Source organism: Artibeus jamaicensis, unplaced genomic scaffold (genome assembly GCF_021234435.1).
Source record: "Artibeus jamaicensis isolate MK-2021 breed Jamaican fruit bat unplaced genomic scaffold, CSHL_Jam_final contig_196, whole genome shotgun sequence".
NCBI lineage: Eukaryota > Metazoa > Chordata > Mammalia > Chiroptera > Phyllostomidae > Artibeus > Artibeus jamaicensis.
The window spans coordinates 3,558,800-3,576,719 of record NW_026521401.1 but is presented as its reverse complement, the minus strand read 5'-3'; the positions used below and the strand labels follow the sequence as shown (position 1 = coordinate 3,576,719).

Below are 17,920 nucleotides of genomic sequence, written 5' to 3'. Positions count from 1 at the left end.
CATAGCTCACTCACTGGTGATAATCAGTCTTCTCTTGCTCACTTCACCTAGTCTGCCAGATGAAAAAGGAAGGAAAACAGCCACCACCCAATAGTGTGCTTGCTCAGAAGGTTCTGTATAAGAAGGGATTGTTTGAAAGCACCCATAATGTCCTATTAGTTTTACAAGATTCTCTTCCTCTTTTCTTTTAAGAGGGAAAAATAACATAAAAGCAATAAAAAAAAAAAAAAAAGAATGAGGAGTCTAAGGAGTCTAGAGGTAGAAGATCTAGTTCCCAGACCTGGTCCCACCTTCATTAGCTAAGGATATATGGACAAGTGATTTAATCCAAGTCTCAGTTCTCCCACTGGTAAATGGGTTGTCATGAGGAGTAATGCAGGATTGTCATGGAAGTCCCTTGAGATAATAAACATGAACCATCTGTGAGATGTAAAATGATGCAGATATTTTATAATATACACATTCACTAGCTTGATGTTCAAGGTCTGTCTGGAAAAGGATATTGTTACTATAATGAGAATGTTTTGCATGACATTGATGTAACCTGGCAACCAAAGATAGTAGACTAGAATGCAACTGTCCAGAAGTCCTTGAGGGCTGGTAGCAGGATGACCCAAGAAGTACCACGTTGTATTACCCATTTCCCTTCTGATCCTAAAGCCTGGAACTGAAGGAAGGGACTGGCACCAAGGATAGTGGACTGGAATACACATGTGTGAACAATAATGACTTCGCTGTACTAGTCAGTAGTGGCAGTAGACGCCATTGAGTGAGCATGTGTACCATGCAACTTGCATTCAAAATGACTGAGCAAATAGAGCAACAAATCTGCATCAGATTTCACATTAAGCTTGATCACTCCTCCATGGAAACTATTTGGATGATTCAGAAGGCTGAAGCTATTGGCAACTGAAATCACCTTTGAAAGGGAAGAAACTGCAGACCATCACTGAGATTGAGGAAAATAAAACAACCAGGCAGCTGATGGTGATTCCAACAAAGGATTTTTTTCAGAGTGTTTTGAACAGTGGAAGAGATGCTGGTAGAACTGTGTGAGGTCCCAAGGTGCCTACTTTGAAGGAGAATGAGATGTCATCCTATGTACAATATTTCTTGTGCCATGTATCTTCTTCAAGAAATGTCTCTATTTTTCATATTATGTGGCTGGATACTTTCTAAACAGACCTCATACCTGGAACTTACCCCCCCTCTGCCTCAGGTTTCCTAAAGCTCATAGACTTCTTACCAAGTGCTTGGAAGACTCCTTCACAGCCCACGGTACCAGGTATCAGACCCACACACATTTACACTGCATACTGTATAAATATAGGTTTTATTAATTATGAGTGAAATCCCACAAATACAACCAGCATCTCTGTGTGATGGGGAGAATCTGCAGCAGGGTGAGGGAAGATAGATATATACACAGTAATAAAGAGGAAAAAGAGCCCTAGGGAAAGGGAATTGGAAGTAGAATGAGCCTGGACCCACCAGGAAAGCCAGACATACTCCTGGTGTGTCTGTCACCCTGGTGCTCTGGGCATACCTGAGGGCCACCTTAGATGATGGGAAGGGAGGTAAAGAGACATGCCAGCTTATGGAGGAAAGAGAATGCCAGCTTGAAACACAAAAGTGCCATGGGGTGGCAGTGGCCAAGACCAACTTATGTCCATGCTTGTGCTTGTGTTAGGTTCTGAATTTCAGGGAGCTAATGCCCCGTGCCACCACCTGGCTTGGGAGAGAGGGAAGACTGGGAGATAGACACCTGCAGATCCAGAAGATGCCCTAGACGGCACCAGTCTCCTCCTCACAGTCCAAGTGAGGACCCCAGGAAAAGGTTGGCACTGCCCTCCCCACAGCATCCACCACTGCCATGCCACCATTACTCTTTCTCTGAGCCATCAGGGACAGCAAGGGTATGGAGGGCTGAGATTGCCTGTTCTCATGTATGTGCCTGTAACTCTGGAGAAGGGAGGGAGCATTGCAGGAACATGCTGCAGGGGCAGTGAGAAAGGAGGTATGGGTCTTCTCCCATTCACTGCCCCACCCTCCAGAATAAAGTTCATTTGCCGTGGCAGGTGGGAGAAAAACAGCAACATTATTGCAGAGATACCACAAAGCCCTACCCCCACCAAAGGTGATGGAAAGTGGGGAAAGGGTATCCTATCACCCAAGGCTGCTCCAATCCCCAGGATTGGGAGGATGACCAGTCTCTTCCTGTGCTGGGAGGATGTCCCAGCAGATTGTCTAAATCAGCCAGGGTCTTAGGGGGGTGGGGGGAGAAGGTAAGGAGGAGGAAGAGACTTCCAGAGTCCTTCCCGGCTCCATTCCAACATACAAATGGGTCTTCCAGGGACCCCCATCAGGGCCCAACCCTGGAGCCCCAACCTCATAGCAGCTCAGTTTACAAACATTTACGTGGTTAGGACTCCCAGGAGGGGCCACTTTTGTCAGTTGTATGTGGGAGCCTGGAGAGCCTGGGGCTCCCAGGCAGACAACAGAGGAGAATGCTGAGGGCAGGAAGGAGGGTGGTGGCCTCCCTGTGGTCTTTGCATGCAGGTGTCAGAGAAAGAAGGGAGGAAGCTACAAATCACATCAACTTGGGGAGACTTCTGGGCACAGCATGGAGGGCTGCACCCCAATTCTAAGGGCCAGGGCCCAGAGCACAATCAGTCCACCGACCTGTGGAGGAGCTGAGAGAGGGGAAGGCAGCTGTGCCAGCAACCAGTGCTCAAGTCTACAAGGTTAAAACAGTCCCAAAGGGCCGGAGCTGGGGGCCTCCTGCTACAGGACTAAGGCACAGACCAGGGCAAAGCTCTATCTCTCTGACTTGACCCGGTACCGGAGTACAAGGTATGCCAGCAGCCGCAAGGCCAAGAAGAAGATGCCCAAGACCAGGAAGTCCATGTAGAGCTTGGCACCATCCACATCCAGTGCTCGGAGTATACTCTGTGGATCCTGGAAGGGGCAGTGCTCCTTAGAGCAGGTCAGGTCTCCTCGCTCCATGCCGTAGATGGTCAGAATCACACCTTCAAAGCCATACCTAGACAAGCAGGAGCATCAGAGCAGGATACAGAGTAGAGAGGGTCACTGCTCCCTGGGCAAACTGTCAGAGCCAAGATGCAACTCTCTCTTCCCTGGGGCATGGCCTCCTGCAGGGAGGAGCAAGGGCAGATGGCTGGGGAAACAGATACTGACCTGACATAGGAGAGGTAGGAGCTCCATTGCAGGTAGGTGGGAATGGTCTTGAAGCTGACAAAGAAACCGGAGAACAAGAGGACAGGAATAGCAGTAACTGGGCCCACAAACGTGGCCACCTGGAGGGGAGGGGAGGACGCAAGACCATCACGGGGTGACCAGGACAGATCTGAGACTGGGGTGACTTCAAGGTTTCCCATTTATCTCTCCCACTCCTTATGTTAGCCCCTGCTGCCTCCCTTCTTGGGGTCCCCAAATGCCAGACTTCCCACCTGTAGGGAGTTAGAGGCAGCTCCAATGAGTAGCCCCAAAGACTGGGCCACCAAGGCTGTGGCAGTGGCCAGGGCTGAGAAGAGCAGGAAGCGGCTAGTCTCGGTTGGCTGGCCTGTCATCCAGTACACGATGCTGCAGTACACCACTGGGCACACCACCTGGGAAGTGGCATAGAACTGGGCAGTGGAGTTGTGAACCAGGGTCGCAGCAGCCAAACCTTCCACTTTGCCCCAGTAGGAGCCTCTAGGACAGCTATTTCTAGAATTCTCATGCCTAGTCCTGCCTCCATACTTTTGTTTGTACTGCTCCAACCAGGTCACATGTCTCCTTCCCCCCTGGCCACATGAACCTCATTCATCTTCCAGTCTCACCTCTTCCATTAGGCCTACTCTGACCAGTTCAGTCATGGTGAATTCTTCATCTTCTGAGCTCCTAAAGTCTGTCCCACCTGGTCCAGCTTTTTCCTTATATTGTTCATTAACTCTCCATGTGAGTTTTATTCCCCCTGCTGTAGCCACCCTCCCCTCTTGAAGGGCAAGGACCAAACCTACTACATAGTCATACAGGTTGTTCCCTGTACAAAGACACCTAATCAAGAGGCAGCCAGAGGCTAAGATACAGTTGTGCCCTTTCATAGAGCCTTGCACCCTGGCACAGTACAGCATCCATTCTGAGGAAGAGGCATCTTTTTCTAAGTCGCACAAAGGTACCATATGGATTATTGGTGGCCCAAGGTCTTAAAATATGGCGGTGGTAGCAATAACAGCTAACATTTTGGGGGCACTTCAGTATGTGCCAAGTACCATTCTAAGTACTTTACAAAACTCATTTAATTCTCACTACCATTCCCAAGGTAGATACTATCATCAGCCATTTTTATAGATGAGTACACTAAAGCAAAGAGACATGGGGTGACTTGTTCAGTGTCTCACAGTTAGTAAGTAGCAGTAGGCTCCAGAGCCTACACTAGTCTCTATTGCTTCAAATAAAATTTACGGAGTCATCTGTAGTGTTATTATTTTTATCATTTTCTTTTTTATTATTAAATTTTAAAAATGTTTTACTTATTTATTTTTAGGCAGAGGGGAAGGGAGAGAGAAAGAGGAGAGAAACATCAATGTGTGTGGTTGCCCCTCATGCACCTCCTACTGGGACCTGGCCTGCAACCCAGGCACGTGCCCTGACTGGGAATCGAACCAGTGACCCTTAGGTTCATAGGCCTGCACTCAGTACACTGAGCCACACCAGCCAAGGCAATTTTTTTTTATCATTTTCTGTTTGTCATCAGTTGTTTCCACTAGAAAATTAATTCCATGAGGACAAGACTATATCCATCTTATTCCTTGCTATGTCCCAGCTGGGCACAGAGCCTGGTGCATGGTAGGTACTTACCACCCATTTTCTAAGTAAGTAGAAGTAGAGGAAAAGATGATAGGTGATAAGTTTGAGGGGGACAAGCAAGCAAGGATGGAAGAAGTAAGACAGGAAGGAAGCAGTGGGCAGGAGGAAGAGGCTCACCTGAAAGGGCACATCGGCCATGGTCTTGGCCAGGTAATATGCTTTGAGGCTGTACCAGTAGTTGAGATGCTCCCTCATGAAGACTGCCATCTCTAAGGGGACTGAAAACATAGGCATATTAGGCAAAACTGGCTGACACTCTGCCTCAGCATTCCCACCCCTGCCCAGAGCAGCTCAGCTCACAGGTAAGCACAGTTGGCATAAGGGCAGCAAACATGAGGAACAGCATGGAGAAGAAGAGGCAACCCGTGTTGTTGAAGACCTTGCTGGCATCATTGCCAATGTGTAGATAGAGGAGACCAATGAGCACACCAATCACCACATGGGACACGAACCGCAGGTGGGTCAGGACCTGTGTGACAAGGTCATCATGAGGAGAAAGTATAGGTCACAGGCCAGGGATGAGCATCCACACTGGAGTAGGAATGTGGAGCTGTCCTCACAGGCACATAGACCCATAGGTGCGCTGTGGGGGATGGGGTAGCACTGCTAGGATCCTATTCCCCAAAAGGCTAGGCCCATGCCAGCCTCCTCTCCCTCAACTTGATGCCTCACCGTGTCTCTGAGGATAGACAAGAAGGTCCTCTTGAAGAGAATGCAGAACTGTGTGAGGGTGCTGGTGGCAAAGGTGTGGCTTTCAATGGGATCCACTTCCTGGGAAAGAGGAAATTCGGTCAAGTGAGCATATGCACGTATCCACTGCACTCCCAGCCCAAGGAATGGGAAAACCGCCGAGCCTTTCCCCAGGGCAGGGGTCCCCTGTGTCTACAGAAGAAGTCATCACCATTCAGTTTTGTGTCTGGCAAGTGGTCTTTGGGCGTGAATGTGAGATATGGAGAGACACAGGAGGAAGGATAAAAACTTGTAAAGCAGGAGATAGAAAGGGAGTCAAGGACACCCAGGAGGTGATTAGTCACTTCTCTTCTTCTCCGTAATCCATCGTAAAACATTTACTCTAAGGGTACCATAATTTTATGCTGCCATTTTCTCAATAATATTATTTTTTTAAAAATAATAATGATGACAACAACAAAATAATGCTGTCTGCTTCCAAGGATTATAGTATCTCCTTTAAGGAGAACTGGCACTGAACAAACACTGGCTGTAACCAGCTACAGTGTGAACAGCTTTCAAGTGATGATCTTAGTTATCCCAATAACCCTGTGAGTTTTGTATTATCACCTCCAGCTTGGAGATGAGCCACAGTGTCACACCGGCCTCAAGGCCAGAAACTGCATCAGTCTAGTCTAGTGTGCTGGCACCGGGGACAACACACTACAGATGCTCAGTAAAAATTTACTAAAACAATAAATGAACAAGAAAGCAGAAGCTCAAAGAGGTTAAGTAAGTTGTCCAAAGTCACACAGCTGTTAATAGTAGGTCTATTCCAAGTCCTAGGTTTTTCCTAGTACCCAATGGTTGTATGCCTCTGAGGGACATCTCTTTGGCCTCTTTGGCAGGGCCACTGTCATGGTCCCTTCTCCCCTCTCCCACTCTACACTCTCTGCTCTCTTCACCCCTACTCACCAGAGGGCAAGGGGGGCGGGGGGCAGGGACCTCATTCTTCTCAGGGCTCCTCTTCCTCTCAGTCATGGCGCACAGCCCATTCTGCACAGCCCTGAACAGCATGGGGTTCAGGTCTCCATACTCGCCAGAGGCCACCTCAATGACTGGGGGGCACAGAGAGGAGTGCTCAGCTAAGATCTATTCTTGTTCCTAAGGGCAATCCAGCCCCTCCTTGGGTCTGTGTTGAATGCAGGTGACAGTGAGATCTCTGTCTCCAGAAGGCCTAAGTGCATGATCCAAGTCCCCAGTTTTGGTTCCCACGCATATCCCAGCCCCTACCAACAGGCCCTCACTCACTGAAGTCAGCTGGGTTGTGATAGGTGGGGCAATGTAAGCCAAGGCCCTTCAAATAGGGGATCAGATTGGTGACCATACCCTTGAAGATGCACTGACCCTGGCTCAGGATGTAGAGCTGAGGTGGAAAGAAAAGGGTAAAGAAAATAAGACCAGTGAGCCAGACAGACCTCACCAGCACCTCTATTCACCCCCTTCCCTCTTCCCAACTCAGGCCAGTTGTCTTTGAGAACCAGAGACACCCACCTTATCAAACATCTCAAAGAGCTTGGCACTGGGCTGGTGGATGGTGCAGATGATGGTACGGCCTCCCTGGGCCAGGGACTTCATGAGGGACACCACTTGGAAACAGGAGGCGCTGTCCAGACCACTAGCCATAAAGAGACCATCAGGGGGTGGGGTGAGGTGAGCAGAGCCAAGAGAAGGGAATGTTTGAGATAGAGCAGCTACTATGAACAGGATGGAGCTGGCAGGAAGGGGTCACTCTGGCCATCCCTATATCCTATACACACTATGATTCAGACATTTGGAGGTACCAAGAAGCCCAGAGCATTGTTCACTTTAACAAGTATATATTAAGCATCTGCTGAATGCCAGGCACTGGAATTACAATGTTGTATAAATAAGGAGAGTTAAGTGCACAGATCACTTAAGATAATTGAACTGTGCCTTATTCTATTCACATGGAGTGAAAGGAGAAGTATTCAACCCTTCTGTACAACGGTGTTGCAGGGCAGCCAGAGATTTCTGAGTGAGTCCGGAAGAAGAAAGAGCTAACCAAGGTGAAGGTGGTTACCTTCACCACCTTCAGTGGTGAAGGACATTCCAGGCAGAAGACACAGCATATGCAAAACTCAGAGGCATGAAACACATGGCTTCACAAAGAATTATAAGCAATTCAATATTATTAGAGCATAAAATACAAGACAGCATGAAGCAAGATATAAGGTCAGAGTAGCAGTTTCAGAAGACGACTTTGTGAGTCCTCTGACTTTATTCTGAGATTTGCCCATTTGCCAATGGGCATCATTGCATATTGTTATATAGGGGAGTGAGTATTGCCAGAGTTGTCTTTTAGGAAGTTCATTCTGGCAACAGTGTGGAGGAAGTATTGCCTGGGAGAGACCGGAGATGAGGAAATAGGAGTCTGTGGCAGAAATGTAGGCAAGAGTTGATGATGTCCTGAACTTAGCACTGGCACTCAGGATAGGGGTGGGGTGAATCTGAGAGATGGCCAAAGGATGTGAAATCTGAAGGACTTGGTGACTAATGATTGGCTGTTGGGGAGAGAAGGAAAAGGAGGCATCAGTCAAGGATGACATCAGGATTTCTGCCTGTGTGAAGGATGGGGCTGCTACAGCAACAGGATTGGCAGGAATGGAGATGAGGAGTAAGCCCTTATCTTGGCCCCAGAAAGCTGAGAACACAGGCTCTGGTATCCAGTAGCCTTCAGCCCCAGCTAAGGGTGGGAAAGGAAGGGGAGAATTACCTGGTGGGCTCATCAAAGAACATGACAGGTGGATTGTTGACCAGCTCCAGGGCGATGGCCAGGCGCTTCCTCTGCCCTCCGGAGAGCAGGGCTGTCCTCGTGTGGGAGCAGGACATCAGGCCCAATGCTGTCAGGATTTCCGTCACCTGCCCCAGCCCCGCCCCCAACTCCAAATCAGCTTCAGAGTCTCTGCTTCCCTATGTGCCACCCCAATTTAAAGAAGCATCTCCCTTAAGTCTAGTGTGCCAGGCTTGAACACCATTTTTTCACCACCCACCTCAATTCAGGGCCCCAGAACTCAATAGCACCAAAAAAAGATGGCTGTCCCATTTCTCCCCTTCCCTTTCCCCACTCACCAGCTCCTTTTTCACCTCTTGCTTTTCACTCAGCTTCAGGTTAGCAGAGACCTGAGGCCCAGAGAATAGGAGGGTCAGCTATGTATGAGAGGAGACCACTGCCTTGACTCTTAGCCAATGAGGAGGATGGGGACAGCAAACAGAAGGGGCAAGTAGAAAGAGGAGATGTCTATTCTGCCCTTACCATCATAGCTTCCAGCACTGTGAGATGTGGCAGCAGCATGTCATCCTGCATGATGTAACAGGACATCTTGCGGAAGGTCCTCAGTTCCCGTGACTTCCCATTGACCAGGATCTGTCCCTTCATTCCACACTCCCTGCACAAAAATCAGTTGGAGATGGGGTTCAAGGCAATTCCAGAACACCTTCTGTGCTCCCCAGGAGATCCTTCTTTCTGGGTTCTGTCCCCATGCCACCCCAGCCTTGTTCTCACCTGTATCCTGCCAAGATGTTCATAAATGTGGACTTGCCAGCCCCTGAGGGGCCCATGATGCCAATTAGCTCCCGGCGGCAGAATTTACCTGATAGGCACTTGAGGAGAGTCTTATAACCTGCATGGAGGGAGGAACTTTTGACAAGGGATGTAGTGAACAGAGGCATCCTGAACTTTTAGGAGCAGCCATGGCTATCAGTAAAACAAGCAGTCCTTACCTGGTATGAACTGGTTAGGATAAAGCAGTAACCCTCAGAGTCCCAACAATAACCCACACCTCTTATCCTGCCCTCTAGAAATGACACTACTAATGTCAAGGTACTAGAGGTGACAATACTCTTCGGAAAGCCATGGAAACCCCCCTCCTATATCATGGATAGGCATGTAGAGGGGGTTGGGGTTATTAAAAGCCTGATTTGCTTCTATAAACACAAGGATCATGCTCTCACCTCCTCCAGGAAGACTTTACCAATGATACAGCCTGAGCTTGCTGACTGTCCTCTCTGTTCCCATAGCACTTCTCATATGCCAGCATGTCCCTCCCACCAGTGAGCTCCTTGGGGGCAGGGTCTTTGTCTTACTCACATTTGTAACCTCAGCAGACTGGCAACTAAATGCTCTGTGGTGTTTTTTTCTATAAATGTGTGTCATCAAAGCTTTGGATTCGTTTTGAAAAAGCCTTCTTCTTTGTACTCCCTCTGCCCCAGGCTTGTCTCTATATCCCCTAACATGGCCCAGTAAAATCTTACCTTCCATTCACTCATTGGGAGGCAGCATATGCACTGGTTTGGAGTCAGGTGAATCTAGGTTCAAATTCTGGCTCCACACTTACCAGTTGTGTGACCTTGAGCAAGTGCTTAACCTCTCTGAGCTCCAGGTCACTTATCTGTAAAATGAGGATGACAGTACCTATCTCATAGGGTTGTTATAAAGATTCAATGAGATAATATATGTAAACCATATGCTTGGCACACAAAGAGTATTACAAAGTGACATTTTATTATTAATTCTATTTAACAATGCTTATTGATATCTACTACATTCCAAGCTCTGTACCAGACACTGGGCAAAAAAAAAAAAAAAAAAAGAGGAAGACAAGGTTCCTGCATTCAAGAAGATCAGAGTCTAGGTAAAAAGATGGAAAACATCTATAGATCTGAGGAAAGACAAAAGGAGAGTTATAACAAAAGTACAAATAATGCACAATGAGGATGCAGACAATGGAATCAATGAGGGTGGAGGAGGTAGGGGAAAATCAGGAATGACTTTTAGAAGAGGTGGTATTTGCCCTAAGTCTTGAAGGATGGGCAGTATTATGAAATGGAAAGGGAAGTCAATGTTTCTCCAGGCTTTGGGAGGAATAGCTCTCCTATGTAGGAATGTATATGTAATACAATCCAGGGAGCAGAGGGCAAAGAGACTACAGGGGTCACCTGGTGAGACAAAGGCGTGGAGCACAAAGAGAAAGCCAATAAGGTGGGTGCTGCCTGCTATGCTCGACTTGCCTCAGTGAGGCCAAAACACCAATCCCCTACCAGGCATCTTGCTCACTACCGCCATCTCTGAACTCCACAAAGCCAGTTCCCTCTCCACTCTATCTGCTTAACAAAGACAGTGAAGGGATATGATCTTTCACCTTCCCTCCACAGCACCCAGCTGTCTGTCCTTCTGGGACATCCTATCAGAAGGGGCACAGCTGCTGCCAAATGTGGAGTCTTGATCATACCAACTGCCTGGATGATGCTTTACAGTTTACAAAATTCACTACTTTAGTTGCTACTGTAGCAACATGGATGAGGCAACTGGGGCCCAAGGACATCCAGTGACTCACCCAAGGTCACACAGCAAGTTGCTTACTGGGAGAAGAAAAGTCATGGGTTCCAGTCCTCTGTCTCAGTCATCAACATCATCAATCACAAAGACAGATGCTTCTATACTGCAGCATATACTTTTCAGAGCCACTTATGGGAAGTAATTTCTTTTGCAGGGCAAGAAACTAGCAATAATCAACCTTCCCCCTCATTTAACCACAGCCAAGAACTAGATTGAACACTGACGCCTGCCTTTCACAAAGCATTTTCACAGATAATATCTGAACTTCACAACAAGCCTGCATTGTGGGTATTCTTATCATTCCAGTTTACAGATGAGGAAAGTGAGGCCAAGAAAGGGTAAGCAGCTTTCCCAAGGTCACACAGCTTAGAAGTGAATTCCTGCTGTATGATAACTGTGCAGCATGGAAGAGGCCTACCAGGTCTTGGGCAGGAGAGAACCAAAGTTCTACCTTATTTTGTCATGTATAAAGCATACACACATTCCTGGCCCAAACTTTCAGAAAAAAAAATTTCATTTTAATTTTTTATTCAATTACTTATTTGTATTTAGATACTTATTTTTGTATTATAAGGGAATTTTAGCATTTATTTTTTAACATATCATGGTACAAGAAATTTTATGTAACAAATAATTACAAAACACAAGAACAGATACAACGTACAAAACATTTTATGTACCAGTAACAAATTTACAATATTTATGCATCATTAGTACTACCCATGTATAATTTGCATCCTTATTTTTCCCTCAAAAATTTGGGCAAAGATGTTCATATTATACATGGCAAAATACAGCACTTCCATTTCAGCTAGTAACTGTCTTTGCAAGCTTTTTTTGTTTGTTTTTTTCTTCAGAATTTATTTTATTTTATATACTTATTTTTAGAAACAAGGGAAGAGAGGGAGAAAAAGAGGGAGAGAAACAGTGATGTGTGATTGCCTCTTGCACACCCCTAACCAGGGATCCAGCCCACAACCCAGGCGTGTGAGCTGACTGGGAACCAAAAAGATGACCCTTTGGTTCACAAACCAGCACTCAAACCACTGAGCCATGCCAGCCAAGGCCCTTTGCAACTTTAATCACTTAATCTTCCAGGTTCTCTGTTTCCTTGTCTACAAAATAAAGATAGCAATATCTCCTACCAAGGACATAATAGGATATTGTGAATATTAACTGAGATAATTAATAATTAATTAAAAAGTATTTTTGAAAAACAAAAAATGTCACATATAATTAGGAGAGACTAGGTGATAAATCCTAGGTGATAAATTAGGTGATAAATCCTTAGCTCAAAATGGCAGAAATCTCCCTCTCTCCACACCCATTGCTCTCTTCTCTCTCTGCCTACCTGTAATTACTTTCTGTCCTTTAGAGAAAGAGAGAGTGATTCAAGTGAAAAGAGAAGTTAGAGAGAGAAGGACAGAGTACAGAGAAAGGGGCAAGGAAAAAAAGGTCAACACAATGGGACTTCTGGTCAAGATGAAGGTGTAGCTGGATACATTTTGTCTCCTTGCACAACCAAAAGAAGGACACAACAAATTTAAAAACAAAAAATAACCAGAACTGCCAGAAAATCAAACTGTATGGAAGTCTGACAACCAAGGAGTTAAAGAGGAAACATTCATCCAGACTGGTGGAAAGGACAAATGGCGAGGTGGCAGCTGGCACACTGAGCAGTCTCACATTTGTGAGCAGATAAATGGGGAGGGACAATTGGGAAGTGAAAGAGACTGTGCAACCCAGGGTGCCAGTGAGGGGAAATAAAGCCTCAAAATCTCTGGTTGTAAAAGCTTGTGGGGGTTGCCACAGCAGGAGAAACTCCCAGCCTCACAGGAAAGTTTGTTGGATAGACCCACAGAGTTCTAGAACACACACAAACCTGCCCACTTGGGAAATAGCACCGGAAGAGCTCAATTTTGCTTGTGGGTAGCTGGGGAAGTGACTGAAAGCCAGCTGAGAGTTGAGCAAGTGGCACTGTTCCCTTTTGGACCCCTCATACAGCACCACAAACCAGATATATGAGTTTCCCTGCCCTGGGGACTACCTATGGCTCTGTCCCTTACTATGTAACAGGTGTGCCAAGGCAAAGAAATATGGCGCAAATGAAAAAACAGATCAAAGCTCCAGCTCTGGCTGGTATGTGGCTCAGTAGATTGAGCACTGGCTTGGGAACTAAAGGGTTGCTGGTTTGATTCCCAGTCAGGGCACATGCCTGGGTTGCAGGCCAGGTCCCCAGTAGGGGGCGCTTCAGAGGCAATCACACACTGATGTTTCTCTCCCTCTCTTTCTCCCTCCCTTCCCTTCTGTCTGAAAATAAATAAGTAAAATCTTTTTTTTTTAAGTTCCAAAAAAAGAACAAATCAATGAAGAGATAGCCAACCTACCAGATGCAGAGTTCAAAACACTGGTAATCAGGATGCTCACAGAAATGGTTGAGTATGTTCACAAAATAGAGGAAGAAGTGAAGGCTATGCTAAGTGAAATAAGGAAAATGTACAGGGAACCAGCAGTGACAGGAAGGAAATCAGGATTCACATCAATGATTTTGGACCAGAAGGAAGAAATAAACATTCAACCAGAACAGAAGGAAGAAACAAGAATTCCAAAAAATGAGGAGAGGCTTAGGAACCTCCTGGACGACTTTAAATATTCCAGCATCCCAGTCATAGGGGCGCCAGAGGAGAAAAAGAAGAGCAAGACATTGGAAACTTATTTGAAAAAGTAATGAAGGAGAACTTCTCCCATCTGGCAAGGAAATAGACTTCCAGGAAGTCCAGGAAGCTCAGAGAGCCCCAAAGAAGTTGGACCCAAGGAAGCACACACCAAGGTACATCATCGTTACACCACCCAAGAGTAAAGATAAGGAGAGAATCTCAAAAGCAGCAAGAGAAAAGGAGACAATCACCTACAAAGGAGTTCCAGAAGACTATCAAAAGAAACCTTGCAGGCAAGAAGGGGCTGGAAAGAAGTATTCCAAGTCATGAAAGGCAAGGACCTACATCCAAGATTACTCTATCCAGCAAAGCTATCATTCAGAATGGAAGGTCAGACAAAGGGCTTCCCAGATAAGGTCAACTTAAGGGAGTTCATCATCACCAAGCCGTTATTATATGAAATGTTAAAGGGGGCTTATCTAAGAAAAAGAAGAGATAAAAATGTGAACAGTAAAATGATAATAAATGCACAACTATCAATAACTGAACCTAAAAAAAAAAAAGAACAAACTAAGCAAACACCTGAACAGGAACAGATTCACAGAAATGGAGATTGAGGATCTTCAGCAGGGAGTGGGAGGGGAGAGAATAGGAGAAAAAGTACAGGGAATAAGAAGCATAAATGGTAGGTACAAAATAGATGGGGGGGGCGGGTGTTAAGAATAGTATGGGAAATGGAGAAGCCAAAGAAGTTATATGCATGACCCATGGCCATGAACTAAGGGATGGGGATTGCTGGAGGGAAGGAGGATACCAGGTGGAGGAGGGTAAGGAGGGAAAAATAGGGACAACTGTAATGGCATAATCAATCAAATATATTGATAAAAAAAAGAAAGGTGAACAGAATGGACAGTAGAGCAAAATAGGCTTGGCAAGATCAAAAGGAATGATAGATTAGGTAAGGGTGACAATTTTGTGGCTGGTGGGTTGAAGCCACCAGAGAGCTGGTCTATTTCACCACATTTCCTTTTTATCTTTTTATCTCCTTAAAATTGTGAGGAAATGAGATGGCTAACGAAATGACAACTACTTTCTCATTTTGCCCAGAGTTACTCTCAGGGCTGAAAGAAACTGCTTAGGGATAAGGTACTAGGCAGGGAGCCCAGACGCCTCAGTTTCTGTGGGCTCATGCCCTGTGACCTTTTCGTTGTTCACTGGAATTAGGGGAAGAAATGCAGAAATAACCCATGCTCAGCCCTGCTCTGACAGCACCCAGATGTACTTTTAAACCTTATAGCACAATGTCCTGGCTCTATCCCTGATCCACACTGAGGCTCTGGGGAAAAAAAGCTCTACCACAGGTTCTCTATTTCTAGCCCAACCTACCCAGGGCAGGAGATACAGGGGATGGTCAGGATTCAAAGGAACTCAGAGCCCCAGACTTTACCCAAATGTACTGATGGGGGGAAAGAGGAGATGGGAATATTTTAACAGGGTGATTAAGGGAGGGGGAAAAAAAGCTGAAAGAAAGAGGAAACTATGTAGTAAATTTGACAATCTCAGGTCACATGGCAGGCCTGACAAGCTCAGTTACTTCCCCAGCTGACCTCCCTTGAGACCTCCTCTCTCCCGGCCTCAAGTCGGAGGAGATATGACAGGTTGGTAAAAGTAACCTCAAAGGACGATATCAGAAATTTCTAACTGGGCAGGTCTTGGTGGGTAGTCATGGTCCAGGCCTGTAGCTTCCTTAGTAAAACATGAATCTCTGTCTAAGTGAATCTTGTCCATTGTTCTTGTGCATCCTAGGTTAATACACCTTAGAAATGCCAGATCATCTTTTCCAGACCCTGAAGGTCTACTCTCACTGGAGCACATGCACCAAATGTCCTCATTGTCACCTTGTTGCCATTTCTATTTACTGTAAATGTTAAATTCCAAAGATATCTCACTTTGCTTTCTTCCACCTCACAAATCTACCACAAATAGATTTCATGGAACTTCCTTACTTTCTCTCTCCTTTGATTCTAAATGTATGAAAAGAACTGCCAAACTGCCATTCTCCAGAGTATGGAGCATTTTCTCAGTCTGTTGAGATCTTGCTTCTGGGCATGTCCCGAGTTTAAATAAACTCTAATAAACTCACAGATTTTTTTCTATAGGTTTGGAAATTCTTATGTTGACAGAAAAAATGCATGGAGAGCTGTAAAACCTAGCTTCTAGTCCCAGCTCTACCACTTAGCTGTGTGACAGGGGCCTCTGTTTCCTTATTAGTAACAGAATGTCATCTCTCATGCCAAACCTTCACCCTCCCTGCTTCGAAGTACTTCAGCAAGAACTAAGTAAGAAAGGAAAACTCAAGGACCAGACGTCATAGTGTCAAGTTGGAAGAGGAAAGCTGCAATAACCAATTAAACCTAGTGTCACAGTGTTCACAGGTGTAGAGGGAACGGAGATCCTGGCACTGAAGTCTATGTGCACAGTGAGGGGCTGAGATTTTAGTGTTCCCACAGGGCCCACTGGTACAGAATTTGCAAAACAGGAGACACCCAGATCTCATGCTTCCTTAGGCAACTCATTGAGGGGAGGGTGTGGCCACAGCTCCCCACAAGGCTGCTCCCTACCGCGTTTTCGCCAGCAGGGCCCCTCCCGCACGGAATAGGACAGCTCCACGAATTCAATGTCAACAGCTGAGCGCTTAGGTAGGTGGGAGAAGCGCTGGGCTTCGGTGATGTGGTTCTCCACCTTCTTCAGGTGTGTGGTCAGCACAGGGGGATCCCCCACATCCTCCAGCGCCACGGCCATGGTCACAGCCCCCGGTCCTAGCCCACAGCCCACGGCCTCCAGTGCCTTCTCCGCCATCATGCTGGCAACCTGCAGTAGAACGGCCTGCTCAGTTCCGGGCAGACCCCCAAGCTCCAGCTCAACGCTCCCTGTTTGCTTACTTCTGCCCCCACCCCAACCTCCGACTCCTTCTCAGGGCAGGTAAGCTACTGCGAGCACCTTACTTCCCACAGCCAGAGCATCTGCCCCACACACCCAGTGCAGCTACACAGTCCCAACCTCTCGTTTGGTCTGGGACAGCCCCAACCCCAGCCTGGCCACAGCATCGCATCTCGACACCCTCACCAGCTCCCTCCTCCAAACTGCCACTCTAATGTCCTTATCCTGGAGGCCTGCAGCCCCAGGGGACTTGGTGGTTGGGGGTTGGGGAGGAGGGAAGAGATAGTTGACCACTAGGAGGTCATGGTAGCAGTGTAAGGCCAGGGTGAAGGCGTGGGGGGTGGGGTGGAGTGGAGTGGATAAGAAGACTCTGGGCCTCTCCCCATCCCTGAGCACAACGCCCTGGCCCTCCGGTACCCCTGGGTCCGTGTGCCCTGGGCGCTTCCCAAAGGCTGGAGCACTACTCGAACTCAACCCTCTCGCCCCCGGCCAACTAAGTGCTCAAGGCCAGCTTACCCCCTCCCATCTCCTGCATGCCTAGTCACCTTGAGGTGCCCCTGGGCAGGTGTGGGCCAAGATGCTTCGTGCTGTCTCAGGCTGAGGATGGAGGATGGAGACCCAGGGCTGCAGCACAAGAGTCCGAGCTCCCGGTCCCCGCAGCCCGGGCAGGGGCGGGGCCGGGGTGAAGTGGTCAGCAAGAGAGGGCCCGGCCTCAAGTTGGAGGAGAGATGACAGGTCGGTGGTGGTGGGGGAGGGTTGGGGCGCTCCCCAGTTCCTCTGGACTGTGCACACCGGGTCTCTGAGCCTTTTCCTCCCGAGCCCTTTGGAGGACTGCACTCTCCTCCAAGCTACAGGAACAACGGGACCCTGTTCTTAAAGGGCCCGCGCCCACCCGCAGCTCGAAGGGAGCAAGGATGGCCAAGAAGAAAGCAACGCAGATGACGCATGGCCCGAATGAATGCAGTTGTGGACTCGGGACCGGGACCGAAAAGTTGGCGATGAAGGGCTGACATGGGGACAGAGAGGAAAGGACGGCTGAAGTCTCTCGGTAGGGACAGGTACCTGTATTACAGATTAGACTATGGTGGTGGTGGGGTGGGGGAGGATTGGGGTGCAGATTCCAACACCCTCAAGGGATTGTGAAGCTGTAAACCAATCTGCATCCCGCGCTCTCCTCCACCAATGTATTTCCCTCGGTTCTGGCCCTGGAGCTCAGGCTTCCCTCAGAGAATCCCCAAATTAGATAAAAGGGCTTTAAAATCCAGAGTCAAGTACATCCCCCTCCTCCTCCCCAACACGGTCCCTCTCTAAGGACAAGGAAGCTAGTTTAGGAGAGATAGGGTAGCCACTTTGGGAGAGCTTG

At 47.4% G+C, this 17,920-nt stretch overlaps 1 protein-coding gene across 1 annotated transcript; it reads right to left on the bottom strand.

The window, feature by feature from the left end:
• Nucleotides 1-2,546: 2,546 nt before the first annotated feature.
• On the bottom strand, nt 2,547-17,151 carry ABCG4 (ATP binding cassette subfamily G member 4). The gene is made up of 15 exons (XM_037147318.2): nt 17,103-17,151; nt 16,239-16,488; nt 9,128-9,245; nt 8,879-9,011; nt 8,695-8,745; nt 8,339-8,484; nt 7,096-7,219; nt 6,853-6,967; nt 6,517-6,659; nt 5,545-5,643; nt 5,173-5,341; nt 4,990-5,090; nt 3,471-3,629; nt 3,199-3,317; nt 2,547-3,043 (listed from the first exon to the last, which is right to left on the bottom strand). Exons 2-15 carry the CDS (start codon nt 16,477-16,479, stop codon nt 2,818-2,820), a joined length of 1,944 nt encoding a protein of 647 aa, XP_037003213.2. The 5' UTR covers nt 16,480-16,488; nt 17,103-17,151; the 3' UTR covers nt 2,547-2,817.
• Nucleotides 17,152-17,920: the final 769 nt, after the last annotated feature.

Excerpts from the sequence above, each read along its gene's own strand:
- ABCG4 (XM_037147318.2), bottom strand. The coding sequence starts at position 16,479 with ATGATGGCGGAGAAGGCACTGGAGGCCGTGGGCTGTGGGCTAGGACCG. Across the intron at positions 6,660-6,852 it reads TCACAACCCAGCTGACTTCA|TCATTGAGGTGGCCTCTGGC; the intron begins GTGAGTGAGGGC and ends TGTGCCCCCCAG. Across the intron at positions 5,644-6,516 it reads CCCGCCCCCCTTGCCCTCTG|GAAGTGGATCCCATTGAAAG; the intron begins GTGAGTAGGGGT and ends CCTCTTTCCCAG.